Genomic DNA, 24,198 nt, shown 5'->3' with positions numbered 1-24,198 from the left:
TTAACACATTTCTGCATCGTCAAACTTGTATTTCTGGGCATACAGAATTATGATTAGCTTTTTTTCAGTATAAACATGAAATGCTTTCCTACACTTGGATAATAATATCACATTATTGTGACCTCCTGGCTTCTACGTCGATACAGAAATATATTTGTCTAAAGTAAGTGGAACACAGACTTGCACTCACAATAAGGAACAGTCTTTCAGCTGTACCAAGGTTGTCTAGAGACTCTACTTTTACCAAACTTTAAAAATTTGCAGGTTCAATTAAGTGAAAACATAAGAACGTTATTTTGTCATCAAATGATTTCATTCTGCTTTTAAAAATTATATATATTGTATTTTTAGATAAATTCCATATATTTTATCTTTCTCTTAACAATCACAAAGTTATAAGGAAACTTTATCTTCAACACTTTGGATACTAAACAATCGTAGCTATCAATGCTAGCTGGCAGCTTCACTTCAAAATTGACATTTTTCTTTCTCTACCAAGGGCATTCTCTTTCACATAAGAGGAGCATTTCAATTTCTAAGTCCAGAGTCCTTGGTCTTTTCACTTTCTAATCAGGACTCCTCTTTCCCTATCACCTACTCCAAAATCTTTTCTGGCTCTGAAGTCGATCTCAGGGTGTGGTTCAGATGTCAGAGTTTCTGAAACTCTTCATAGAGATGATTCTCAAGAATCTTGATGGAGATTAGATTACACATTTAGATGTATATTAATGTTACTGTGTAGCAACTTTCTCATTACTATTTTTCTTTTTTGCAAAACTGTCAAACCCTTGAAGATTTAGCTAGCCCAAACTGCCCTTCCCAGGTAAAGAACCCTGAAGACTCACATTCCAATCTGCCATTAAATAGTTTAAAAATCTCTAATGAGGGTAACTGGTTCTAAGGCGTATTTCCACAATGATTTTAATAGTTACGACCTTGTCCCAAGTTACAGAGTAAAAATGCTATTTCTTAGGAGTATGAAAGTAATTTTCATCTCAATTATGTTGATGGTTGAGTTTTACTTAATATAGTAAGTCTCAAGCACAACCCTCCTGGCTTTTAAGAATTTACCCTTTGGTTTTACTTCAAACAAAAGGCAAGGTAACAGCAGTGCATAAACTGAAATCCTATCAATTTATATACACTTCTACTAACATGAAAAGATTATTCAGTTCCGTCCAAACTTGGCATTAATGATGCAGTCAGCTTAACATAGTAACAACATTTACAACAATTTCTTTTCTTTGCTAATTCCAAACCAGAAGATTAAGGTTTCAGTTTCAGGTTTTTAAAGTATTAGGAAACATCAGGGAGCCAGCTGAGTTGAGACACTTGAAAATACACCTGTAAAAGTCACATTGAAAACTTCACATTTTAGAGACATGTGAGAAATCTAGATAGGAGCATTCCTGGCTCCTCCCAGAGAAAATCTTAGTCTACTGCAATGACTGAAAAAAGAAAATCCCCAGATACAAAATGGGACTAAACTTCCTGGCCTAGGCAGAAATCACTAAGCGGCTACTGTGAAACAAGGCTGTTAAGACTTCCCCAGCAAAATGATTGAGAAGAAAACAAGCGAGACAAGGTTGTGCATCATGACGGGGCTGAAATACAGGAGTGGCGCTTCTTTCCCAGGCAAAGACCAACCTGAACAAGGGCCCCCAGTTTCTCTGCAACCCTCCAAAATTTCATCCGTGAACAGATCCTTGAGTCTCCAGCACCTCTCAAGACACCAGCATAGCCGGCTGCCAGGAAGGAGCAAGCGCAGCTCGCCTGTGACCTCTGTTCCGAGAGTACCCACGAATGGAAAGCCACAGCCAATTCGCCAGGTAAAAAGAGCGTGCATTGTATGTGCAGCAGGTATCAACTTTTAAGAGAAGCCCGACAGTCTCTGGTCAAGCCCTAAGGCCGCGTGAGAAACTCATCGTATGATTGGAAAATCTCACCCTAACCTCTTTACCGCAAAACTGACCCTGCCCTCCTTTCTGCATCTTTGCACTCAGCACGCTTGCCCAGAACCTTCCAAACCAAAGAAGCCTCAGACACAAGCAGCCTAGAGGAACCTTCAAATTCCCGGTGAAACCTGACCGTTTTGTAAAGCCTCCCGGAAGAAGAAAAGATCAAATGAGACCGGCCCAGCGGGGTCTTCCCGAGGTGACCCCGGAGTTAACGTATTTATTTTCACGCTGCAAATGCCGATTGCTTTACAGAGACATTTCATGCTGTAGCTCTGCATGGAGTTGAGGACAAAAGTAACATTTTAATTAACGTTATAATTATTATAATTATTCTATAAGAAAGCTATTAAATAACCTGTACAAAGCCCGGCCCAGTCCTAGCAAAAAACTCCCGAGCACTATTGCCAATCTCTCAAGGTCCGTTTCCTTTGCTTCAGCAGTGTTTCCTATATACAAAGGTCAGCCCAGGGTAGTCCCCCCAAACTGTAGGTCTTCCAGACGGTGGGAATGGTTCAGAGTCTGAAACCGCTCCTTCGTGACGCAGAGCTCTCAACCCTACCTCCCCTGCTCTTCCTGGGCACAAGGCCCCGTTCCGCAGGCCGGGCCAGGGAAGCTGGGAGCCGCGCGTCGCTTTGGGAGGCAGGCAAGCAGGAAAGGGCAAGTGCCTCTGCTGGGTCTCCCCTTGGCCGGCTGCCCACAAACCCCCGGAACCTCCCGGAAGAGGAGCTGGAAAGGGAGTCCGAGGCGGGAGAGGCCTTGAGTCGCCACCGCGTGGGCTTACAGGTCCCGCGGGTCCTCCCGCTTGACTCCGGCCTCAGCAACTTTGAGCTTCTTATTCTGGTGCGTCTTGACGTGCTTGGCGAGGTGGTCGCTGCGCATGAAGCGCTTCCCGCACTCGGGGCAGGCGAAGCGCTTCTCGCCCGTGTGAGTCCGCAGGTGCCGCTGCAGCTCGTCCGAGCGCGTGAAGCTCTTGCCGCAGAAGAGCCAGTTGCACACGAAGGGCCGCTCGCCCGTGTGCCAGCGCAAGTGAGCTTTCAGGTGCGACGTCTTGCCGTACACCTTGCCGCAGCCGGGCACGTGGCACACGTGCTGCTTCTTCTTGCCCGGCTCTGCCTCTGGAGCGCCGCCGGCCGCCTGGCAGTTGGGGCAGCGGCAGCGGCGGCACCTCCTGGCCGTGGCCGCCAGGGGGGCCTTGGTCTGCAGCAGCGCTGCGATCTGGCTCTGGTACTGCGCGAAGTCCGACGGGCCCAACACCAGGCCCCGCTGCAGGGCAGCGGCGGCGGCGGCAGCAGCGGCCGCCGAGGCGTGGAAGCGAGGTGCATGGGGGGCCCCGGCACAGGCACCGGAGAGGCTGCCCCCTGGAACCCCCGAGGTTCCCGGACCGGTGCCTGCCTGCGGGATACTCCACCACGGGAGGTCGTCGGGGGCCGGGTTGGGGGACAGCTGGCGGCACGCGGGTGGCGGTGGCGGTGGCGGCGGCGGGGGCAGCAAGTTGGAGTAACCCGGCGGTAGCGCGGCCTGGGCCGCGTAGGGCACGTAGGCAGGCGCGCAGCTGGCGGGCAGGGCCGCCATACTCGAGGGCAGCATCTTGACCGGTGAAAACTCGTAGGGGTAGGAAGGGTCGGCAGGGGGTGTGAGCGGCAGCTCGTGCGCCGCCCCGAAAGATGGCTGCAGGTGCGTTTTCTGCGGTGTCAGCCCCAGGCTGGGGTGCGGGGGCGGTAGCGCGCCCGGCGAGTGCGCGGGCATGTCCGCGGTCCACGGGTGAAAGAGCCTGGAGGGCGATCCCAGCGCGGGGTCGTAGGACACCGGCAGGAAGTCCGGGGGCGCCGCGGCGCCGGGCTGGCCTATACGGCTACAGGTGGCTGCTAGCAACGCCAGGGGCGAGTGCTTGCCCAGGTCCGGGGAGGCGCAGGGGGTGCGGTCCTGCATAGGCGGCGGCAGGGGAGGGCGGAGAAGAGACAAAAGGTTAGCGCTCCAAGCGCGGTCTCCCGGCCGGCCCGCCACCCCCACGCCAGCTATTATACCGCCGCCCCTCCCCCGTCCGGCTGTCCCTCCCCCGTCACTGCACCCCACGCACGCACCCACCAGTCCTGGGAAACTTTCCGTGCCTGAGCTACCTAAACGGGGAGCGCACGAGCGCTTCCTGTTAAACTACTTGGTGCAAAGAGTCGCCATCCAGCCTCAGAGGAAGCAGCCACAAAGTGGGAGGGGAGAGGGATCCGACGGGCCGCTCCCGGCTCCGCGATCGGAAAGGGTCTAGAAACACCCATGGCCTGCCTGCCCATTCGCCTTCCCTCCCATCCTTTAAGGTCTCTGTTCCACGCTATTCTCGAGCACATCCGCCGGTCTCAGGAGGGCTCAGCGGGGTGAGCTGCGGCCCGATTCTCAGCCAGATGCGCACCTCCAAATAACCCCCCGATCTGTGGGTCCCTCCCCAAAAGGCCACACTCTTCACACCAAGGTTAGGTGTGAAGTTGGTGTGGGCACCCCTAGGTCTGACTCCAGCGGCATCCACTGAGCGGGATTCTCTTTGAGAGTCAGGGTGCACAGAGTACCAGGAGAGATCTGGACACGACCCTTCCCACCTTTCCCGCGTCCCCTCTGAGCCCAGCCCTGACCTGGAGAAAGGCCTGCAGCGAGTCGTTCCGGAGGACGGCCACGGCGGCCATGGCTACGGCTTGCGGGCCGTTGGCTGCGAAGCAGGGCGCTGCCGAGGCATGGAGACCCGAAGGCGAGGACGAAGGGCCGCCTACAGTCCCTCCCCGGCGCCCGCTCTGCGCGCGGGGGCCCTCCCCGCCCTCGCCCCTCTCCGCACCCGGCTCGCTCGCCCCGCGCGCGGTCTGAGCGCTTCAGGATCACCTCCAAGAATTTGATAAGGACTTTGCTGGGCCGCCAGCCAGTCAGAGGGAAGATTTATGGCTTTGAAGTTTGCCGCTACCCAATCATCAAAGAATAGCGGCTCTTTCAGAAGCGAAAGCAAATCCTTTGAATCCACAAAGCTCCTATGGTGTGTTTGTTGGTCTGGATAAAAGAACTGATTATTAGGGGGGATGGGAAGGGAGGAGATAAAGGCGGGACAATTAATGAAGTAATCACTATGTGGGAAATGTATATACACAAATAATTGGATTTTCCTGATCAAAGGGGGCCTTGCCGCCTGGAGACCCGCGCTTGGGTTGCTTGAGACATTCGATCCCCTTTCCCCCCCTACTCCCCTGCAATTAAAGATTTGCACCGAGGCAGCGCCCAAAGTGACAAAGTGTCTTTGTTATCTCCAGAGAAATCTGTCTTCGGCTTCCAGGCGCGGGATTTTGAGACGAAGATGAGGGTAAATCTCTCCACCCCCAGCCCCTGTACTTACACACCCCGCACCGGACAGCACACGCACCGGCTGGAGCACACCGAGGACTCGAGGGAATTCCCGGGGCTGGGCGTAGGCCTCCTTGCGCCCCGCCCGCCTCATGCCCCCCCCTCCTCTGGCCCCAGCCTGGCCGCCACGAAGCGGCGGGCAGCGCTGTGACCTGGGGCGGGGCCGGGTGGCCGCCCAGGATGGCGGTGGGTGGCGCGCACGCTCCAGGGCCGCCCGCAGGACGAGCGACTCTCTTGCGACATTCTTGCTGGCAACCTGGAAGTTTTCTCGGGCCACAACTTTTGCAAATATCCTGGGAAAAACACCCTGGCCGCGCTGAGCTAAGCTTGGCAGGACACCCAGAGTAACCCGAGGGAAAAATGTTTGCTATCTTGCTCTTCTCTCTTTGGGTAGGCAGCTGGTCGCTATTAGGCCCCACCGAAAGCCTCCAGCGATGCTAGAAATCCGCCCCTCATCCCCCATCCCAAGCCCCGCCAGGCGAGTGCGCGCTCCTGCAAGCCGCACAGACCTTCAGGGAACTACTCGAAAAAAAAGTAAGGCATAGTGAAGGAAGACTTTAGTTGTTGAGCAAGCCACAAATAGTACTAGGGTGGCTCTCTAACCGGAAAGAAAAGTCAATAAAAACTGTTGTTTCCTTCACATTTGTAAAGAAAAGAAGGTTCTTCTGGCGCGGGGCTTGCTTCGCCGGGGTGGGGAAAACGATCTTCAGGGTGTGTTCCCACCAAACCCTCGCTGCCCGCCGTGCCCGGCCGAGGAGAGACAGCTGGCCACCTGCATTCCTCTGGCCCAGGGCTCAAGGAGCGTCCGGCAGGGGAGACGCGGTCACCCAGATCTCCTCACCCGGGAGAGGACAAAGGGAGAAGCGGGCGGGACGCCGGGGTCCTCATCGCGTTGGAGGGCTATAGGGGCCGGGAATGGCCGCTGAGGCTTCCCGCAACTGGCCATGGTCCACTTTGCTGCACTGCGGTTTGGGCCGTCTCGGCTTTGCCGACCCCGCTCCACGTGCGGCCTTGGGGTACACTGCCTCCTCTCTGCGAGGCCGCCGACGGTGCTGGGATCCTCCGAGCCTTCTCGCCTTGGGCCTTCTTGTGCGTGGTCCTCCCGGGGACCGCACAGTAGCCAGGACTGACACGCGAGGACGGACCCGGGGGCCCAAAGCACCGTGCGGTGCCAGCGGTTAGCCCAACTCCAACAGGCTTCTGAGACGAAGTCAGGGCTGTGTATTGGTGTTCGCCGCACTCCCATTAGGGGTCGGGACACTACGCCACCGGGCCCGCATTTCCCCATGCCCAGGGCCCGCCAACGAAATAAATATCTTGTTGGAGACGAACGGGTCGCATGAGAGCCCCAATACTAAGAGCACTTTTCATGCCGCGTCCTCGGACGTCCCTCTTTTCTACAACAAGGCCTCACCCAGGAACAGTAAGCCGTGACGGCACAGCTAGTCCCTCGCAGTCTGGCTCATGAAGAGGGGGTCCGGGTGCTCTGCAAGCCGGGAAAGGGAGGGAACTTAGTATTTTGCTCCGAGGCCCGGCACACCTACACATTTCCGCACCAGGTCCAGGGATCCATTATCCGCGAAGCCTGGGACGGGAAGGAGCCCCTTCCAGCATGCACGTCACGGGCCAGGGACTCAATGGCGCACACCCGCCCAGGCACCTGTCCGCACTGTCGAAGTGGGTCTGGTCCCTTGGCGAGTTTCCTCTCGGGCTACTTTGAGCTTTTCGACCCCCGCTATCGGTGGTTGGGCGGGGACGAAGCAGGATAAAAGGCATTCGCATTTGCCAAATTTGTACGCTATTTTAACAAAAAGGCAAGAGAAGCCAATTCACATCTGCACAGCTGTTACAGAAGAGAAACTTTTCTCAAGGATGTCCCATTAGCCAATAAACCACTGTGGGGAGAGAGAGAGAGAGTAGTAGTGTGGTGTTAAGAGCTCTGACTCTGAAAATCTGAAGGCAGGTTTCTAGTTGCCACTTCCTGGTTGGTGACCTTGGCCAGCAAGTTACTCGACCGCTTTGTGTCTGTTTCCCAATTTATAAAATGGGGTTATAGCAGTGCTCACCTTGTAGAGTGCTTGTGGGCTTAAAAGAGGTATCATATTCAAAGTCATATGGGCAGTGCAGGCTAACTGTAGGCCCTCCCTTGACTGTTCCAAGTCCTGGCTCTGGGCCTCACCTCCATTTGTGAAAACCCGCCAGGATTCCAGCCCTCCCGGGCAAGTTTGGAGAGAGACTTCTACGAAGTGCTGTTTAGCCTCTCTCCCTGTGCACTCGGGGCTCCTGAAAAACTTATTCTTAATGAAGTAATGTTCGAAGCGTCCATTAAAAATGCAACGCCGGGAGATCAAAGTACAATATTTATTTTAGAAATTTGTTGCAATCACCAAGAGATACAGGTATCAAGGCCAAATGTCAGTTCCGTTACACAAAGCCTCGCGCCCGGGAAGAGCGTGTGGCTGCTCTGCCATAATGTAAAGAGACATCAAAGACCAAGCGCGCTGTAAAAGTGCGCAGCCGGGAGGAGGGAGTGAGCCCGGGAGGGCCCAGCGAGCCCCAGACGGCGCGGGGGCTGCGGGGGCGGGGGTCAGTTCAAAGAGGTATCCGCTGGGGCGCAAGTTCACAGGAGGGAAGATTTAATGGGCTTTCTTTTGTTGGTGGGTGTGTTTGTGCACCGAGGACCCAGGAACTCCTCTGTGGTCCTCCAGCCCGAGGGAGGAGGCGGGGGCGGGGGTGGGAAGCGGCGAATGGGGAGAAAACTTTAACCGCGGCGGGGGGCGGGTAGGTTGAATACCAGCCTCCCGGCGGCGACTAGCGCAGCGGAGCCGCTCTCCTAGCAGCTCTCCAAGCAGCAGGGTTCCGAGGCTGGGAAGTTTGCCTCGCGGTTTCTTCGCGGGCAGGCGGCGAGCGCTGACCGGGTGCCACCTGCGAGGAGAGGCGGGTAGGTGAACCCGCACAGGCATTCACCGGATGGACGGACCTGCTGTGGGAGCTCCGGCATCCAGTACAAGAAAAAAGTGTTTACTGAGAGCTCTGGGGATGCTACTTCGCGCCCAAGCCTAGTACCTCGCCTCGGGCGTTTTCTTGCAGCAACCTGGAACCTACACCTCTGGGATGAATCCAACCGGCCCCTCGTCTTCAGCTGGTTTTTTAAAAAGTGTGTACACTATTTAGGTCATTTCAACAAATTCTTGATTTATTGGCTCTTTACAGCAGGGCGTTGCTTGACAGCCCAATCTCTCTCGACCCTCTCTGCCAAAGCCTCGACCTTCCAAGATGCTGCATCAGCCTAGTTAATATAGTACCAGTCTTTGCTTTATTAACGGTGCTGAGAGGGGAGGGGGCAGAATTTCCCTCATGCTTGTAGAGCAGAGTCGCAGGATGCCTGTGCGTTTCTTCGGTCATCTGCAACCAAGTATTCTTAGAGCAGTCACTTGGCAGCCTTCTGAAGTTGTGTTCAAGCCGAAAGCTGCTATTGTTTTCAGCTCTCAACAGGGAAGGGATCAAACTTTGCCTCTTCAATTTGAAAAAAAAATTTTTTTTAATGGTGGTGGGTGGGTAGGGGGTTTGCGATCTGACACACTCTAAGTTAACTTTGAGGATTTGGAGCTGTCTCGCAGTTTAAGTTGCAGACCAAATCACAGATGCCTGAACACTTGCTTCTGAAACAGGGCCTGGATCATTATTACAGCCAAGAGTATTCAGTTGCAAGAAATTACAATGCTGGGAATCTTTGGAAAACACTGACTTGGTTTTGGAAAGTTTCTTCAGCTGGAAACTTTGAGTTAACTTTATGAACGAGTGGAATTCTAAATCTGGGGGGGGGGGGCGGCTACTTTATCTTATCCGATTGGACTCCCCCATTTGATGGGAGGAAGAAACATTGTTGGCATATATGTGTCATGCCTGTACAGTGCTATGAACTGCAGTAGCTGTTCAATAGATGTTCATTGGTGTTGGGTGATACAATGGAATTTTGTGGACCAACATCTTCTACATGATGATTGGTGCTACAGAACACACAAATGCAACAGGGACTCAGGAGACCGCTGGTGAGGGCTGGAGTAGTTAAGGGAGGTCAACAGGGAGCTGGGGTTTGGAGGGGCCTATAAGGATGTATGGAATTTTAATTGGATGTATAGAAAGGAAGGCAATGGAGAGGGGAGAGTATAGCAAGGGAAGAGTACAGCAAGGAAAGAGAACTCCCTTTTAGGCAGGAGCTGAGTAACCATGAAAGAGGAAGTTTTGCATCCTTGATTTGCTGGTGTAGACAGGGTGGGGCCATATTAGAGAAGTCAGGGAGAAGAGTTTGGCCTGGTTGCTGTATGCAGTAGGACTTTATTATGGGCTTCTGAGCAGATGAATTACATAAATTCAATTCATTTCTTAAATGTTCTTCCTTAGGAGGGTTGGCTTGCTGAGGGCCTGGAAGGACAAACGCATATGCAGTTATCCAGGGGTGAGATGGAAAAGGCTTCGTCTGGAAGCTGGTGTGGTAGTGAAAGGGTGACAGACATTTTAAAGGGAAAAAGAGCAAAACTTGGTGACAGGTTGGAATAAGAGATAAAACAAAGGGAAAAATAAAAAAGATCCCTCTTTTGACAAATGGTGCTGGGACAACTGGATATTCACATGTAAAGGAATGATGTTAGACATTTTCCTTACACCATACATAAAGTTAACTCTAAATGGATCATAGATCTAAATGTAAGAGTTAAACTATAAACTTACAGAAAAAAACTTAAGTGTAAGGACTCATGACTTGAGGTTAGGCCAAGCCTTCCTACATATACCAAAAGCACAAGTGGCAAAAGAGAAAAAATAGAAAGTGGAAAGGCCCATAGAATGAGAAAATATTTGCAGATTATGTATCTAATAAGAGATTTGTATCCATAATGTATAAAGAACTCTTGCAACTCAACAGCAAATAACCCAACTGAAAAGAAGGCAAAGGATTTGAATAGACATTCTCCGAAGGAGATATAAAAAGGGCAAATAAGCACATGAAAAGATGCTTAACATCATTAATCACTGAAACACAAATCAAAACCAAATGAGATCCCAGTTTATGCCCTCTAGGATGGCTGTGATGAAAAAGATAATAACAAGAGTTGGCAAGGACATGGTAAAACTGGAACTCCCTATGTACTGTTGGTAGGAATGTAAAATGGTGCAGCCACTTTTAAAAACAATTTGGCAGTTCTCAAAATGTCAAACATAGAGTTATAATTCTACTCCTAAGTATAGATCAAATATAATTGAAAACATACATACACACAAAACTTGCACCATTGTTCACAATAGCCAAAAAGTAGAAACAACCTAAATACCCATCAACTGATGAATGAATATATAAAATGTGTTACATTTATACAATGGAATATTACTGAGCTTTAAAAGGTCTGAAATACCAATCCATGTTACAACATGGATGAAGTTTGAAAACATTATGCTAAGTGGGAGAAACCAATCATTAAAGATCACATATGGCATGTTTCCATTTATATGAAGTGTCTAGAATAGACAAATCCAGAGATACATGGTAGATCCGTGGTTATTAGGGGTCTGGGGGAGGGGAGAATAGAGATTGACTGCTTTTTTCTTTTGGTGGAGGTAAAATCATCTAAAACTGATTGTGGTGATGGTTGCACGACTCTGTGACTATACTAAAAACCATTAAATTTTACACTTTAAATGGAGGAATAGTATGATACCAAATTATAGTTCAGTAATGCTGTTAAAAAATCAAAACTAACCTGTGAGGGGGCAAGAATGGTTCAGTTGCTGACAAAAGTGGGAGATTAAGGAAGAATAAAGAGTGCTGAATTCAATTTGGTGCTGCTGAGACTTAAATGTGGGCTAGCTGTTCATGGGGAAATGCTTGTAGAGAGTTAGGAGTATGGGGAATGAGCAGGGCAAGGCAGAGATAGGGCTAGAGATAAGGACTTGCACATTTTGGGGAAGTAGTGGTGATGGAATAGATGCCCACTGCAGTGAGTGGAGGTCAAGCAGGTGGAGAAAAGCTACAGTAGAATTGGTGAGGAGACCCCAATCAGATGATGAAGAGAGAGAGAGGAGCCATCAAAGCAGCCAAAGGGTGGGAGCAGGGCTTGCCTAAAATGGCTGAGGTCCTGGGTTCAATCCCCAGTACCTCCTTTAAATAAACAAAGAAACAAACAAATGAATAAATAAAACCTAATTACTTCCCCTCCCACAAAATAAAAATTAAAAACAAAACAAAACAAAACTACCCCAAAGCAGCCAAAGGGAAGAGTCAGGAGTGGCCAGAGGAAACAAAAAGAAGTAGAGGTGGGAGATGAGCAAGAGGACTAGACAAGACCAAGAGAAGCTGGGTGGGAGGGTGAAGGGGTAGAGGAAAGGGTCACAAGAAACAGAGTCCATCTGGTTCAGGAGGAAGCTTTGAAGGTCCACATTCAGAGCTGAGCTGGGGACAGGAAGCAGATTATGAGTCTAAGCAGCAGCTAGATCAGATAGCAGGGTCAAGGCAAAGCACCGCGTTTGTGTTTTAGGATGTGGTTAAAAGGATGTGTTAGAAAGAGGGGGCAGTTGTAGGTGGGGAGCCTGGAGACTGGGGGTTTGCAGTGGAGGTGTGAGGGCCCCCTTTAATGAGGAGTGGGAGGGACCTCTTCTTCCTGGCAGAGAGAGGCAAGCGTCACTGCAGGAGGGAACTTCTGATGGGGGTGGTGCCCAGTGAAACTCAAGGGGGAAGCGCCTTATGTATACATTTAAAGGTATAAGGTAAGTAATTGCTGAGCGTGAAAGGAGGGGCATCCCACATTAAAAGTGCAGTCGGCGACGATGAGTTGCAGACCAGGTGGTGCTTACACCTCCTTGTGCCAGGCCTTGTCCTTTGTGTTTTACATCATCATGTTCAGGCCTTGCCCACTTAAGCCCTGCCTTCTAGTCCATTCTGCTGGCATTTGGATTTCCTCAGACAAGAATGCAGACCCTCTCCTTCCCTTCCTTTCTTGTAAAGAGAGGGCAGCACTAATGTCCTGCTGTGGGGCTGTCATGTGGGGCAGGGGAAGAAGCCTTGGGGTGCCACCCACCTTCCATGGGAGGGAGGTCTCCACAGAAACATGCTTTTTGTAGGGGGTATATCAAATTGGCTTTTTTGGGTTGTAGGCAAAAAAATTTCTTTCAACAGCACTGCCATGGACATGTGATCTTTTTTTCTTTAATGGAGGTATTGGGGATTGAACTCAGGACCTTATGCACACTAAGCGTGTGCTCTACCACTGAACTATACAGCACCCCCAAACATAAGAGTGACCTTTAGGTGCAGATGAGGCCCCCTTAAAAAGGACATGTCCTGGAAAAGATAGTACCAAACTTTCTTTCTGCAGAATATCTTTTCCTATTTTAGTTTATCCATTACTATTCATGTTTTTAAATGACCCTGTGTTTTGATTTGTGACAAAAAAAATCACTGGATGGCAGAAGACATAAAGGCACAAAGAAATGCAAAGACTGAGGTTACTGGAGGAGCCTGCAGAAGCTCAGGCTCATTCTGTGGCTCATCTCCCATTCTTCTTTCTTGGCACAAGGAACCAAATCTTTATTGAGTGCCGGGGATGTGTGTGCAGGTGAGCTCAGGTATAGTGGGGGATTCCAGAGATAAAGAAGATGTGCTCTGCCCTTAGACAGTCTGGAATCCAGTGCTGAAGAAACGAGAGATGGGAGGGGAGCCACAGCTGGGTCACAGGACCATGGGGAGGATACTGAAGGCAGATGAAGGAACTGAGGCCCAAAGATGTGAGTGGCTTCCTATGATCACAAACCATGATGGAAGAACTGAGTCGTGCGTACATTATTCTTCAATGCTGGAGTACTGAAAGGAAAGATTTTCCATGCCCTATTACCTGTTTGTGGGGGCATTTATTCCCTTAAAGATAAGAAAGTGATAAATCTTTCTTTTAAGCTACACAATAATGTTACACAGGAATTTTTGGAAATTTGATCTGGATATAGCAATAAGATGGAAATATACATTAATATATAGGAGAATTACTTTGGATGCAAACCTAATAGAGATTCTGTCTGCATATCAAGAAATGCAAATAAACTCTGGACCCTTGTTTTTACCTTCTAAGTCCAGCCCCGCTGATGGAGGGGGTAGGGGTGGCTCACGGGCTGGAGAAAGGGATGCTGGTGACGTGGTTGCACCATGTCTCTCCGGCGTGCTGGTAGTGGTCTCTGGGGGCAGTGGTGGGTGCACTGTCTGTGCACTGGGTGCTTTCACTCACAGTATGCTTATGTGACCATGTGCTTGGGGCCACACTGCTGCTGCCCATCACAGCAATAAAGGGTCTCACCCATCCTCTCACAACCCTATTTTATAGATGGGGGAATTGTGGCAAACAAGGGTTAAGTTACTTGCCCAAGATTCCTACCTCTTGTTCCTGGAATTGGACCTAGGTGGTGTTACTCCAGAGGACAGCCTTTTAACCCGCATGATAATGTGCCACCCTGAGCAAATGCAAATCTATTATTAGAAAAACAATGAATGTGTCTGTGGGGCTGCAGCAATAGAATTAAAGGAGAAGCCTGGGTAATTCATTGGCCATAGTACAGGTTGTTATTTGCCTTGTGGTTAAAATATCAGACCCATATGAGATGTCTGCTCTCTGTTTTACCCAAGGAGAAAGACAGCTTTGACCTCAAGGAGGGTGGCCTAGATCCATGACCTTTCTTTCCATGACCTTTTCCACACCAAGAGTATTGTTTGTGCCCTCTTACCCTCATCCCAAGCCACCAGGGGACACACAGAATCAGCTATTTACCTTGGAAGTTTTAAGGCTCCAATTTTAAGGATATGAGTATTAGTTCAGTATCTTTAGGGGTCCAGCTGGGACAGACTAACACAAACATCAGGTCTCTGCATATCCCAAGTTCCATTTAAAAGATCAGCTCACCCATGGGCCTGATGGTCTTGAGAAACAACACCTTTTTATGCGGGTTCTAGGATCATGGTTTGATTTCAAGTAGGATCTGTTCTTTCTATTCTGTTCCTCCTCCTGCAGAATCACTCAGACCTAGGTGTTCCCTTTTGGGGACCAGGATTGATCACTGATCCATTTGCTCTCTTCTTCTTTTCCCTTTTCATGGCTGCTCCCTAAAATCTCATTTTTCTAACATTAGCTTAAACGGTTGCTACTGGAGGCTCCAAGTCCTACACCGATATCCATACTGCCTCTTGCTTATGGTATTGGTAAGGGTTCAGTTAAGTGAACAGAATCCATTCTACCTTGCTTAAGAAGAAAGGGATTTATTACAAGGTAGTCTGTGTCTTACAGACTGACTAGAGGGCTGAAGAAACAAAGTCTCAGCTGGGCTTTCAGGAATGATTCCCAAAGCCACACCACAGGCCTGGGTTGACAAGGAAACCACTGCCTCTGCCAGGATCAGGAGACTGTGGAATTAGAAAGCTGCCCACCTACTGGGAAGCTGCAGTGACACCTGCCCAGCTTCAGAATCAAGCTGCCTCTACCAGGGTCTGTAATTTGGCTCTTGACAACTATGTACATGGGGCTGTGACATCAGGACCTCTATTACAACTGTCATAGAAAAAAAATGTACAATCACTGTGCTTACTACCTCATATTTGTTTACTCCTGTCTTCCAGATTTGGTAAGCTTCATCTGATCAGCACAAAATTGTAGATCTGGAACCCTAGCTGCAAGAGAGTCTGGGAGATAGAACTTTTAGCTTTCTGGCCTGGAAAGAGATTGGAATAGCTCCTGAATCAATCCAAGTATCTTTTACTTTTCACTGATTATGAAGTTGCTTCACTTTAATTCCTGGTCTGCATTCCCAGATTCTTGCTTCTCCTTTAGGGAATTGCCCAAGGACTGATATACTCTTTCTTCTCATTATAATCAGTAATTTTGGTCTAGTCACTCTGGTTCCAGCTACAGTGGGATTATGTTATTCAACCAATATTTACTGAGTTCCTACCATTGGCACTCCCTTGGCCATTTCCTTCTCCCACGACTCCCAACTGTCTCCAGTTTTAACCTTGACCTTTCTCTAGAGCTTCAGCCCTGAATTATTAACTGCCCTTCTTGATATCTCCTCGAGAATGTCCCATTAGATCTCCAAAACAAATATATCCCCAGGAAACAGCTTCTCCTCCCACTTTCCAAACCAACTTATCTTCCCAAGATTTCTGATTGGTGATTTTTAAATATGTTCATGTCCAAACTCAACTAGGCTTCCTCCTTCTTTACTCCCCACTTCTATCACTGCTGTCATCCATTTCCATTTCCATCCTGTCATCCAGTTCTTACTTCTTTCCATTTTCCTGGTTGATGCCTTCATTATTTTTCAACTCCCATTTTATGGCCCTTGTGGCAGACTATATTTACCAGAGATGACCCTGACAATATGTCTCATCCCACAGTCTGGCTGGCCTCAGTGACTTGCTTATAACCAATAGAATGCAGCAGAAGTGACTTCCAAAGTTGGGTCAGTAAAGGTCAAGCGGCTTCCACCTGCTTCTCTTGGAGTCCTCTCTCTCTAAATACTCCCCCTTGGCACACTCCCTCTTGGAACCCAGCATGAGAAACCTAAGCCACATAAGAGGCTACCTATAGGTCCCTTGGTCAACAGTCCCAGCTGAAGCCAGCCTTTGGGTCATCCGAGCCCAGGAGCCAATATGTGAATGAAGAAGTCAGGGGTGATTCTAGCCCCCAGCTGTTTCAGAGCCTAGCTGAGATTCCAGACATCAGAGAGCAGAGATGAGCCATCCTTTCTATGCTCTGTCCAAATTCTTGACCCAGAAAATCCATGAGCCCAATGAAATGGCTGCTGATTTACTCCACTAATTGTAGGATGATTTGTTATACAACAATATGTAGTCAAACAGCCTTCAAATCCATATTGCACATTATCCAATGAGCCCCTTTCTAAAATACTGAGCAGCTCATATTTTTACCTCACTCAAAAAACTGAAATGTCTCCCCACTGAATATGGAATGAATTGTACATTTTCCAGTCTTGCATTCAAGGTTTTGCATTCACAGTTTTGAATCTAGAGCCTACCTTAGCTTTCATGTTAACTCACTACCCATCTTTCATTCCAGTCTTACCAGATGTTAAATCTTCTCTGGGCCATGCCTGCAGCTTTCCTCCCTCTATGAACTGTCACATGTACTGGACTTTGCTTGGAATTTTCGCTTTCTATATCTATCAAATTCCTTTCTTCCTTAAAGCCCAGCTCAAATGTCACATCCTCTATGACTGTGCTGTCCAATAAAGTTAAACTAATTAAATTGAAAATTCAGCTCCTCAGTCTTCTAGCCACATTCAGTGCTCAGTAGCTATATCCTACTGGATAGCACTGCTCTCAGAGTCTCCTTAGCTTTACCTTTTCCAATTAATCTCTCCTTTCCCACAGGATCTTAAACAGCAGTTTTAGTCATTTTGATCTGAAGGACATTTTGAAGGTCATCCAATATCATAAAATTACAGATACATCTTGGCTTTCTACTATTCTAGTGCATTGCTCTGTATATAGTAGGTGGGCTCAAATATTTATTGAGTTGCAAGGCAGTGATGATGGATCTATCCATACTAAGGGGTTTGGGTTAAATGACCTCTTAGGGCCTTTTCAGTAAAACAGTCAACAAACAACAAATCATATGTCTTCGACAACATACAGTCTTCTGGGAGAGCTACTTCTCAAAACACAAAGGATTTGGGGCGGGGTCTCTTGGGAGGTGCGTCTAGGTGTAGTCTTCCCTATTTCTCCGCAGCAGCTCGCTGTTTCAGGGATTTCATTATTTTGGAATGTGTGTTTGTGTGTGTGTATGTGTGTGTTTTGCCTCAAAGGATGCCAATTTTTTGCCTTGCCCTCATGACATCTTATTCTCCATGCCAACTCTACATATCATATCATAGAACCCAGGAGGAATTTCCTTCACACTGTCTCCTCTTTGACCAAGGAGAACATGGTACCAGCCAATTACAAGGTGGATGAAATTTTATTCAGTTGAAGGTCATTCCCAGTCCAAGTTATTAAATTCATACAAACAAGACACACAAAACTAAACTCTAAAATCATATACTATGTAGTAAGACTCCTTCATTTTGTGTGTGTGTGTGTGTGTGTGTGTGTGTGTGTGTGTGTGTGGAGAGAAAGAGGAGAAATTTTAAGGCTCATCATCAAAATTTTCACTTGTTCAATAAAGTGTGGTTATTAGGGATGGGGTAGATTCACTGTGTTCAGGAACACAGCCTTCCACAAGCTTTGCCGATGTTTATATGTGACACTACGTGTTCGTGTTAATAAGTGTTGGTTGTTACTATTGCCCTTCACTCATTATCATAGAGTGAAACTCCTATTTAACCTGGGGGCATTTTTGAAGTTAATATTTACTTAATCTAAACATTCTGTTTTAACAATAAAACTTGGACTCTGTACCAGAAGCAGTTTTTCAGTTACTAAATAACTTTACTTTTATCTGACAGTAATAAATGGGAATTTAATTACCTGTTTCTGGACTAGATGCTGAAAATAAGGGCACTGCTGCCTGGTTTTGGATTCAGTCCTTTTGAATACCTTTGGGCCACTCTCCTAATTTAGTTGTTCCTTTAGGATATTATGATTTCACCCATAATGGCAATAGTTTATGCTTATTTAGGTAGGATGAATTTTTAAGATACAGAAAGCATTGATTTTTCTTGATAGTTTAGAAAGGTGCCCTTAGGTCTCAGCACTTTGATGCAGCACTTCCCGTAGATGCCTTTGGGGCAGAGGCAAAGCAAAGCCCCCACCTGAAGCATCTCAGTGAGGCCCAGGGCAGGTAGGTCACTCCTGCCCCCCTACTCCTGGGCACCCACTGAAGGGAGGGCATCTTTGTCTTTCTTTCTCAGGGAGCCTTTGCCAAGTGGGTGGTGCCCTGAACTCCCGCCCTAGCGCCAGTGGAGGGTTTTAGTAACTTTCCATATCATTTGCCATCATGGTGGTATTCCTATTCAGACATCAACAATGTAAGACTATGATGGCTTAAATTTAAATATGAAAGGAAGAACTATGTAAAATACTGTGTATTTGTTCTCCACAAACCTAACTAATAATTGACAAAAATACATATTGCTCTGTTCTCTTGGCATAACATGAAGCGTTAACTTAATTTTCTTCTAAAAACATCAAGTTCTTTAGTTAAAGATTACAAAATAGTAAGGAGTCCAGCCCTCTGTGCCTGCACACTGGCACAGCTGTGTGACCCTGGGCACAGCTCGACCACTCTGGGCCTCATTTTCTTCATCTGTGAAATTAGGGACTATATATACATATATATATATATATATATATACATATACACACACACACATATATATGTATTATATATATATTTTGTTTGTTTGTTTGTTCCTGCTTTTCTGTCTTTCTTGTTTCCAACACACAGTAATAACCCTTTTTCTGGTATGTTAAATTTGAGCTTTTTAAAAAAAAAGTTTTAATTGGGCAAAAAACACAAAACATGAATTTACCGTCTTCATCTTTTTAAGTGTTCGGTTCAGTAGTGTTAAGTAGATTCACCTTGTTGTGCAACCAATCTTTAGAACTTTTTAATCTTGTGAAACTGAAACTCGGTACCCATTAAACAACAACCCCTCTTTCCCCGGCCGTGCCTTCGCAACCATCTTTCTGCTTTCTCTGAGTTTGCCCGTTCTAGGTATCTCACGTGAGTGGAATCATACTTGTCTTTTTGTGATATAATGTCCTCAAGCTTCATCCAGATTGTAGCATGTGTCAGAATTTCCTTCCTTTTTACCTTGGAAGCAATGATAATCTTGTGTTTTATTTTGTTTGTTTGTTTTTTAAAGAAACTTTGTTCCTGAAGGTAGATAGGATCAAAACTTCTAGAGTACAGTCAGGCCTTGAAATCCAAGCTATTGTTTTACAGATGTGGCAGCTGAGGCCCAGAGAGGTTAAGTGAATCATACAAGGTCACCCAGCAGTTCCATGTAGAAGTCTGGGCCAGAACGCAGGCTCTTGGGACTTTCAGCACAAGTCCTCTTTCTACCACAGGAAGTGAGGAGCTGCATTTCAGTACATTCTGAGGGAAGGGTTATGAGATTTTTAAAGCAGCATTAGGTAGAAAGGAAAACAGTGACAGTTGTTCTGGAAAACAAAATGTGCACCTGGGAATTTGGGGCAGCACCAGGGGAAGGGATTAGAGTCTGAGGAAGAGATGGGAGAAGAGGAGTAGGAAGACTGACATGGGGAGAGGTCAGTGACCTGGGGGAGAAGGAGGGTGGGGGGAGAGAGAAAAGAGGGAAAGGGGAAGGAAGGATAGAAGCCAGATGGGAACTGAATGATGGTCTAAGACCCACACTTTGGAAGAGGTTAGGGAACCAACCCAACCTGCAAATACCTCTGCCCTAGAGCAGCTGAACCACATTGACTTCAAGCTCAGGGGCTCCAATCAGCTAAGTTTAATGAAAAATCATGGAGTCCTCTGTCGTCCACCCCACCATAGCCACCCATCTACTGATGCTTGAAATAACCTGCAAATAGGACAAAGGCTTAAAGTCTTAAACTGCAAATGCTTAGTTAGGGTAAGTCGACTGGCACTCTGCTCATTAAAGTATAATCAACCAATCCCTCAACAAGTGTAAGTGATTTCATCAGAAACTTTGGTGTTTGCGGGCAGAGAGTGAGCAGAAGGAGTGGGTTGCTGGGGTTGCTAAGAAGGCGGGTGTTAGTGCAGGAGAGCACGGGAGGGGGGCCAGGAGGAGGGAGATCGTGCACCCCTGTGTGGGCTGGGCTTCATTTGCCTGCAGTTGTTGTGGGTCTGGGCATTTGGAGGTAGATCTGCCTTGACCAGAACAATGGCTCTGGACCCAGAGGTTCACTTGATTAATGAGGATTTTACTTTTTCAACCCAGTTAATTCCTTTCACAAGAAAGTTTGTCCCAGATGATTCATAAGTAGTGGATCAGGCAACACGTGTTCCATGATATGTATGTTTTCTAGATACCCGAAACGCATTCGGGCACACCCTGGGAACTCTAATTGGATCTTCATTTATTTTGAGAGTCTTTGTTTTCCAAGAACTAATTCTTCAAAGACTTGCAGAAGAGAGCAGAAGCCACCTTTACGGTGGACACAATTTTCTTTCTCTCCTATGCCCGAACTCCTTGGCTGGCTGTAAAGCTACCAGGCTCATTTCCATATCAAACAAAGAGAAGGCAGAAAAATACTCCCCTGATCAACATAAAAAGACGCATGCATTCCTGGAGATTGTCTAAGAACTTGTTTTTATGGCCAAAATTAGCAAATTATTCACAGGAATAGGTGAGTCATATGACAATAGTGTTTAAGAGAACAAAGCCACTCATCAGGACTCCGACCCCAAATCTGCCCCACGGCGGGTCCCCAGCTGCCAGAACATCACTGCGTTCAGACAGCCAAGAGGCTATGAAAAAAGAAAGAAGAGGCAGCCAGGAAGTCTGCCACTTACCCAGATGCAGCTACCAGAAAATGCATTCCAGGGCTCACTCCTGCAGCTGCCCAGAAGGCTCCGTGGGTGGCCGCTGTGTTAATATGTGGACACACGTGGCTCCCAGCTCGCTAGTGGTCCCAGGGAAACCGGGGAGCTTCAGACGCCCCCTATCTATTTTCTTTTTGATTTGAAACTCTTCGGAGGTTTTGGAGACTTTCTGTGGAAACCTGAGCTGTCAGCTGCCAAGGATAAGGGCTTGATTTCTCGACCTGCACTTCATCAGTACCAATTTAATAACCCCTTGGAAAAGGTTAACGTCCACTGGGTTCCAAGGTGGTGAGAACACGCTTGACACCTTTCTATATGAGATCTGTCCCAGGGACAGCTTATCACCTGGTAAATCAGGGCTGGCCATCTGGGACTCAGCAACCCTGCCTACCTGCTGTGGTAAAAGATTAAATAGACAAGGCCTTGAAACTGTTCCTGGGGACTGGGGCTTCCAGAAGGAAAATCTTAAGGCAGGACTTGGGATCCATCTGTGGGCACCTGGGCTAAGACTTGCCGCGGTAACATCAGCAAGGAACTCGGCCAAATGAGCAAACTGGGAATTTCATGCTGCTAATCGCTGACCATTCCCTCTGCTTTAGGACATTCCTCCCTCCCCTCATAATTAATGAGGATCTGTCTGGTGTCCTGGCCTCTCAGAGACATGTCCTCTGCCAGGCGACAGCTAGCGAATCTCATAAATTTCCTCTTACCTTCTATCAGGGCCTCTTGAAGATAAGATCTCCACTCAAAAGAGTGCCTCCAACCACAGGATTCCAGGCACTGGTTCAGAGTAGCTCAACTGGCTGCAGGTGTGAATCACTGAGGGCACTTTTCAGGATACTCAGGCCCCACCCAGACACATTAAATCAGGATCCATGAGACACAGGTGCTGGCATTTTAAAGAAATTTTTAATTTCAAAATAGTAACAGCTTCAGTGGATGTTGCAAAAATAGTTCAGAGATGCCCCGTGTCCCCTTCATCCAGTTTCCACTGCGATTACATGACTGTAATATACAGAACCAGAAAACTGACACTGGTACGGTGTGTGTAGCCCTATGTCACTTCTTCGCATGTGTAGGTTAGTGTCATCACCACAACACTCAAGATACATAACTACTGCATTGTTGCAAGTCTCCTTCCTGCTACCCTTTACGGTCACACCCAGCCCCCACCCCTCACCATCCTCAATCTCTGGCAACTGCTAATCTCTTCTTCACCTCTCTGACGCTGTCATTTTGAGAATGTCATATAAATGAAATCATACGGTATGTGGCCTTCTGGCATTGGCCTTTTTCACTCGACATAATGCCCTTCAGTGGAAGCCATTCAAGTTATTGCACGGATCGATCGTTTGGTCCTTTTCACTGCGGGGTCCTGTTCTGCTGTATGGATATAGCACTGTATATCCATTCACTTCTTGAATGACATATTGGTTGTTTCCAATGTTTTATTATTACAAATAGGGCTGCTATAAGCATTCATGTACAGGATATTTTGTGAGGATGTAAGTTTTCATTTCTTTGGGATACATTTTTTTTTTTTTAAACCTCCAGTCATGCCAATAGGAAGCAGAGTTAAGAACTCTTGGACCAGGGGACAGTGAAAAAGTGGCTACCACACATCTCAAACATTTGTTAAATTCTCTGTGTGACATTGTGCTGTGCAGTAGGGAGTCTAGAAGCATAATACGAACACAGGTCCTGGAGTCAGACCGCCTGGGCTCAGATCCTGGCTCCACGGCTTAATGGCTTGACCTCTCTATGCCTCAGTAGCTCATCTATAAAATGGGACAGTAACACCAACCTCTCTGTGAGCATGCAATGAATATTGCTATGGACTTCATGTGTGTGTACCCCCAAGTTCACATATGTGGAAGCCCCAGTCCCTAATGTGATGATATTTGGAGGTGGGCCCTTTAGGAGGTAGTTAGGTTTCGATGACATTGTGGTTGGAACCCCCCTGCTGAGATTAGTGCTTCTATAAGAGAACCTGCTCTCCTCTCCTCTCTCTCTCTGCCACACGGGGATGCAGCAAGACAGCATCCCTTGGCATACCAGGAGAGCTCTCAGCAGGAACAGAATCTGTGGGCATCTTGACCTTGAACTTGCCCAGCCTCCAGAGCTGTGAGAAATGATTTTCTGTTGTTTAAATGACTCAGTCTATAGCAGCCTGAGCTGACTATGATAAATATAATTCAAATATAATTCAGGTGGAGGCTTAGAAGATAACATTAATAGCTCAATGAATATTAGCCCTTATTATTATTAGGCTGGGAACTGAACTTAGGGCAGGTAAGGTCCTGGCTTAAAACTCATCAAGGACTACTTAATGCCTCCCCTCAGATGTAAGCCCGCCTGAACTTCGCTGTCACACCCTACTCTGGACCTTTCACACGTGCTGAGAGCTGAGGTGAGAGCAGGAGGCACTTTCTCCCGAGAGCCTTCCCCTGGTGGCTGCCCCTCTCTGAGCTCCACAACACCCTTGCTTACCTGGCTCTCTTACACTTCCTGCTGGTCACTGGAACTGCCTCTTAATGTGGTTGACTTCACTGTATGTTCACTGTGGGCTCCTCGGTGGCTACTTGCTCACCGTCAAATCACCAGTGCTTAATATTGTGCTGGTCAGTAGGTTCCCACTGAATGTACGTTGAAAGAAAGAACAAATGAACGAACCAAGGGCCCTGTTATCATGTATGGCAGGAGAGGACTCAGCTCCCAGCTAGCTCCCTGAGAAGGTTGTGATCTCCTTGTTCAGGTGGTCGAGGTTAGGGAAGTCTGGGCAGAAGGCAGAGCCTTGAGTTAGTCACTGACCCCTGTGATGGGAGTTTCAAGGCTATACTGGGTCATATAATCAGTCCTCGGACAGGCTGAGAGGATGCAGACAAGGGCACCCAACACCAGCATCTTGAAGGCTGTCCAAGCAGAACAAGCTGGGACTTAATGTTAGAAGAGGCAAATTCAAGCTGTGTGACTTGGAGTAAATCAGGTAACCTTTCAGTGCCTGGGCTTATTTATCTATAAAATGAAGAAAATAACTGGTGTTATACTTTAGGCACAGATCCTGGAGCCAGGCTGCCTGGGTGTGAATCCAGCTCTGCCATTCACTGCTTTGTGACCTGGGACACTTTACTTAACCTCTCTGTGCCTCATTTTCCTATCTGTAACGGGGGGATAATAATATACCTACCTTACAGTGTTATGATGGTTAAAACAGTTCATAAATGTAAAAGGGTTTAGAACAACACATAAAATTAATGTTAACTACAATTTTAAACATACATACACAAATACAAGGAGAATAAAGGATTGTTGTGAGAATCAAACAGAAGGAAACTGAAGCCATGTTG

At 47.6% G+C, this 24,198-nt stretch overlaps 1 protein-coding gene across 4 annotated transcripts; it reads right to left on the bottom strand.

The window, feature by feature from the left end:
- Positions 1-905: 905 nt before the first annotated feature.
- SP5 (Sp5 transcription factor) lies at positions 906-21,074 on the bottom strand. Of its 4 annotated transcripts, none has more exons than XM_074363860.1 (2): positions 20,822-21,074; positions 906-3,881 (listed from the first exon to the last, which is right to left on the bottom strand). In XM_074363860.1, the coding sequence occupies exon 2, from the start codon at positions 3,702-3,704 to the stop codon at positions 2,736-2,738; it is 969 nt and encodes a 322-aa protein (XP_074219961.1). In that variant the 5' UTR covers positions 3,705-3,881; positions 20,822-21,074; the 3' UTR covers positions 906-2,735. The 4 variants fall into 4 exon arrangements, with proteins under 4 accessions (XP_074219961.1, XP_074219957.1, XP_074219958.1 ...); XM_074363856.1 differs by lacking the exon at positions 20,822-21,074 and adding an exon at positions 5,320-5,755; XM_074363857.1 differs by lacking the exon at positions 20,822-21,074 and adding an exon at positions 4,577-5,299.
- Positions 21,075-24,198: the final 3,124 nt, after the last annotated feature.

The sequence above is a fragment of the Camelus bactrianus genome, chromosome 5, assembly GCF_048773025.1.
Source record: "Camelus bactrianus isolate YW-2024 breed Bactrian camel chromosome 5, ASM4877302v1, whole genome shotgun sequence".
Taxonomy (NCBI): domain Eukaryota; kingdom Metazoa; phylum Chordata; class Mammalia; order Artiodactyla; family Camelidae; genus Camelus; species Camelus bactrianus.
This window is presented reverse-complemented; position numbering and strand designations above follow the sequence as displayed.

What these genes read in the sequence shown, in the direction of transcription:
- SP5 (XM_074363856.1), bottom strand. Translation starts at nt 5,421, where the DNA reads ATGAGGCGGGCGGGGCGCAAGGAGGCCTACGCCCAGCCCCGGGAATTC. An exon ending in TGCTGTCCGGTGCGGGGTGT is followed by an intron (nt 3,882 to 5,319) that starts GTAAGTACAGGG and finishes CCGCCTATGCAG; the next exon opens with GACCGCACCCCCTGCGCCTC.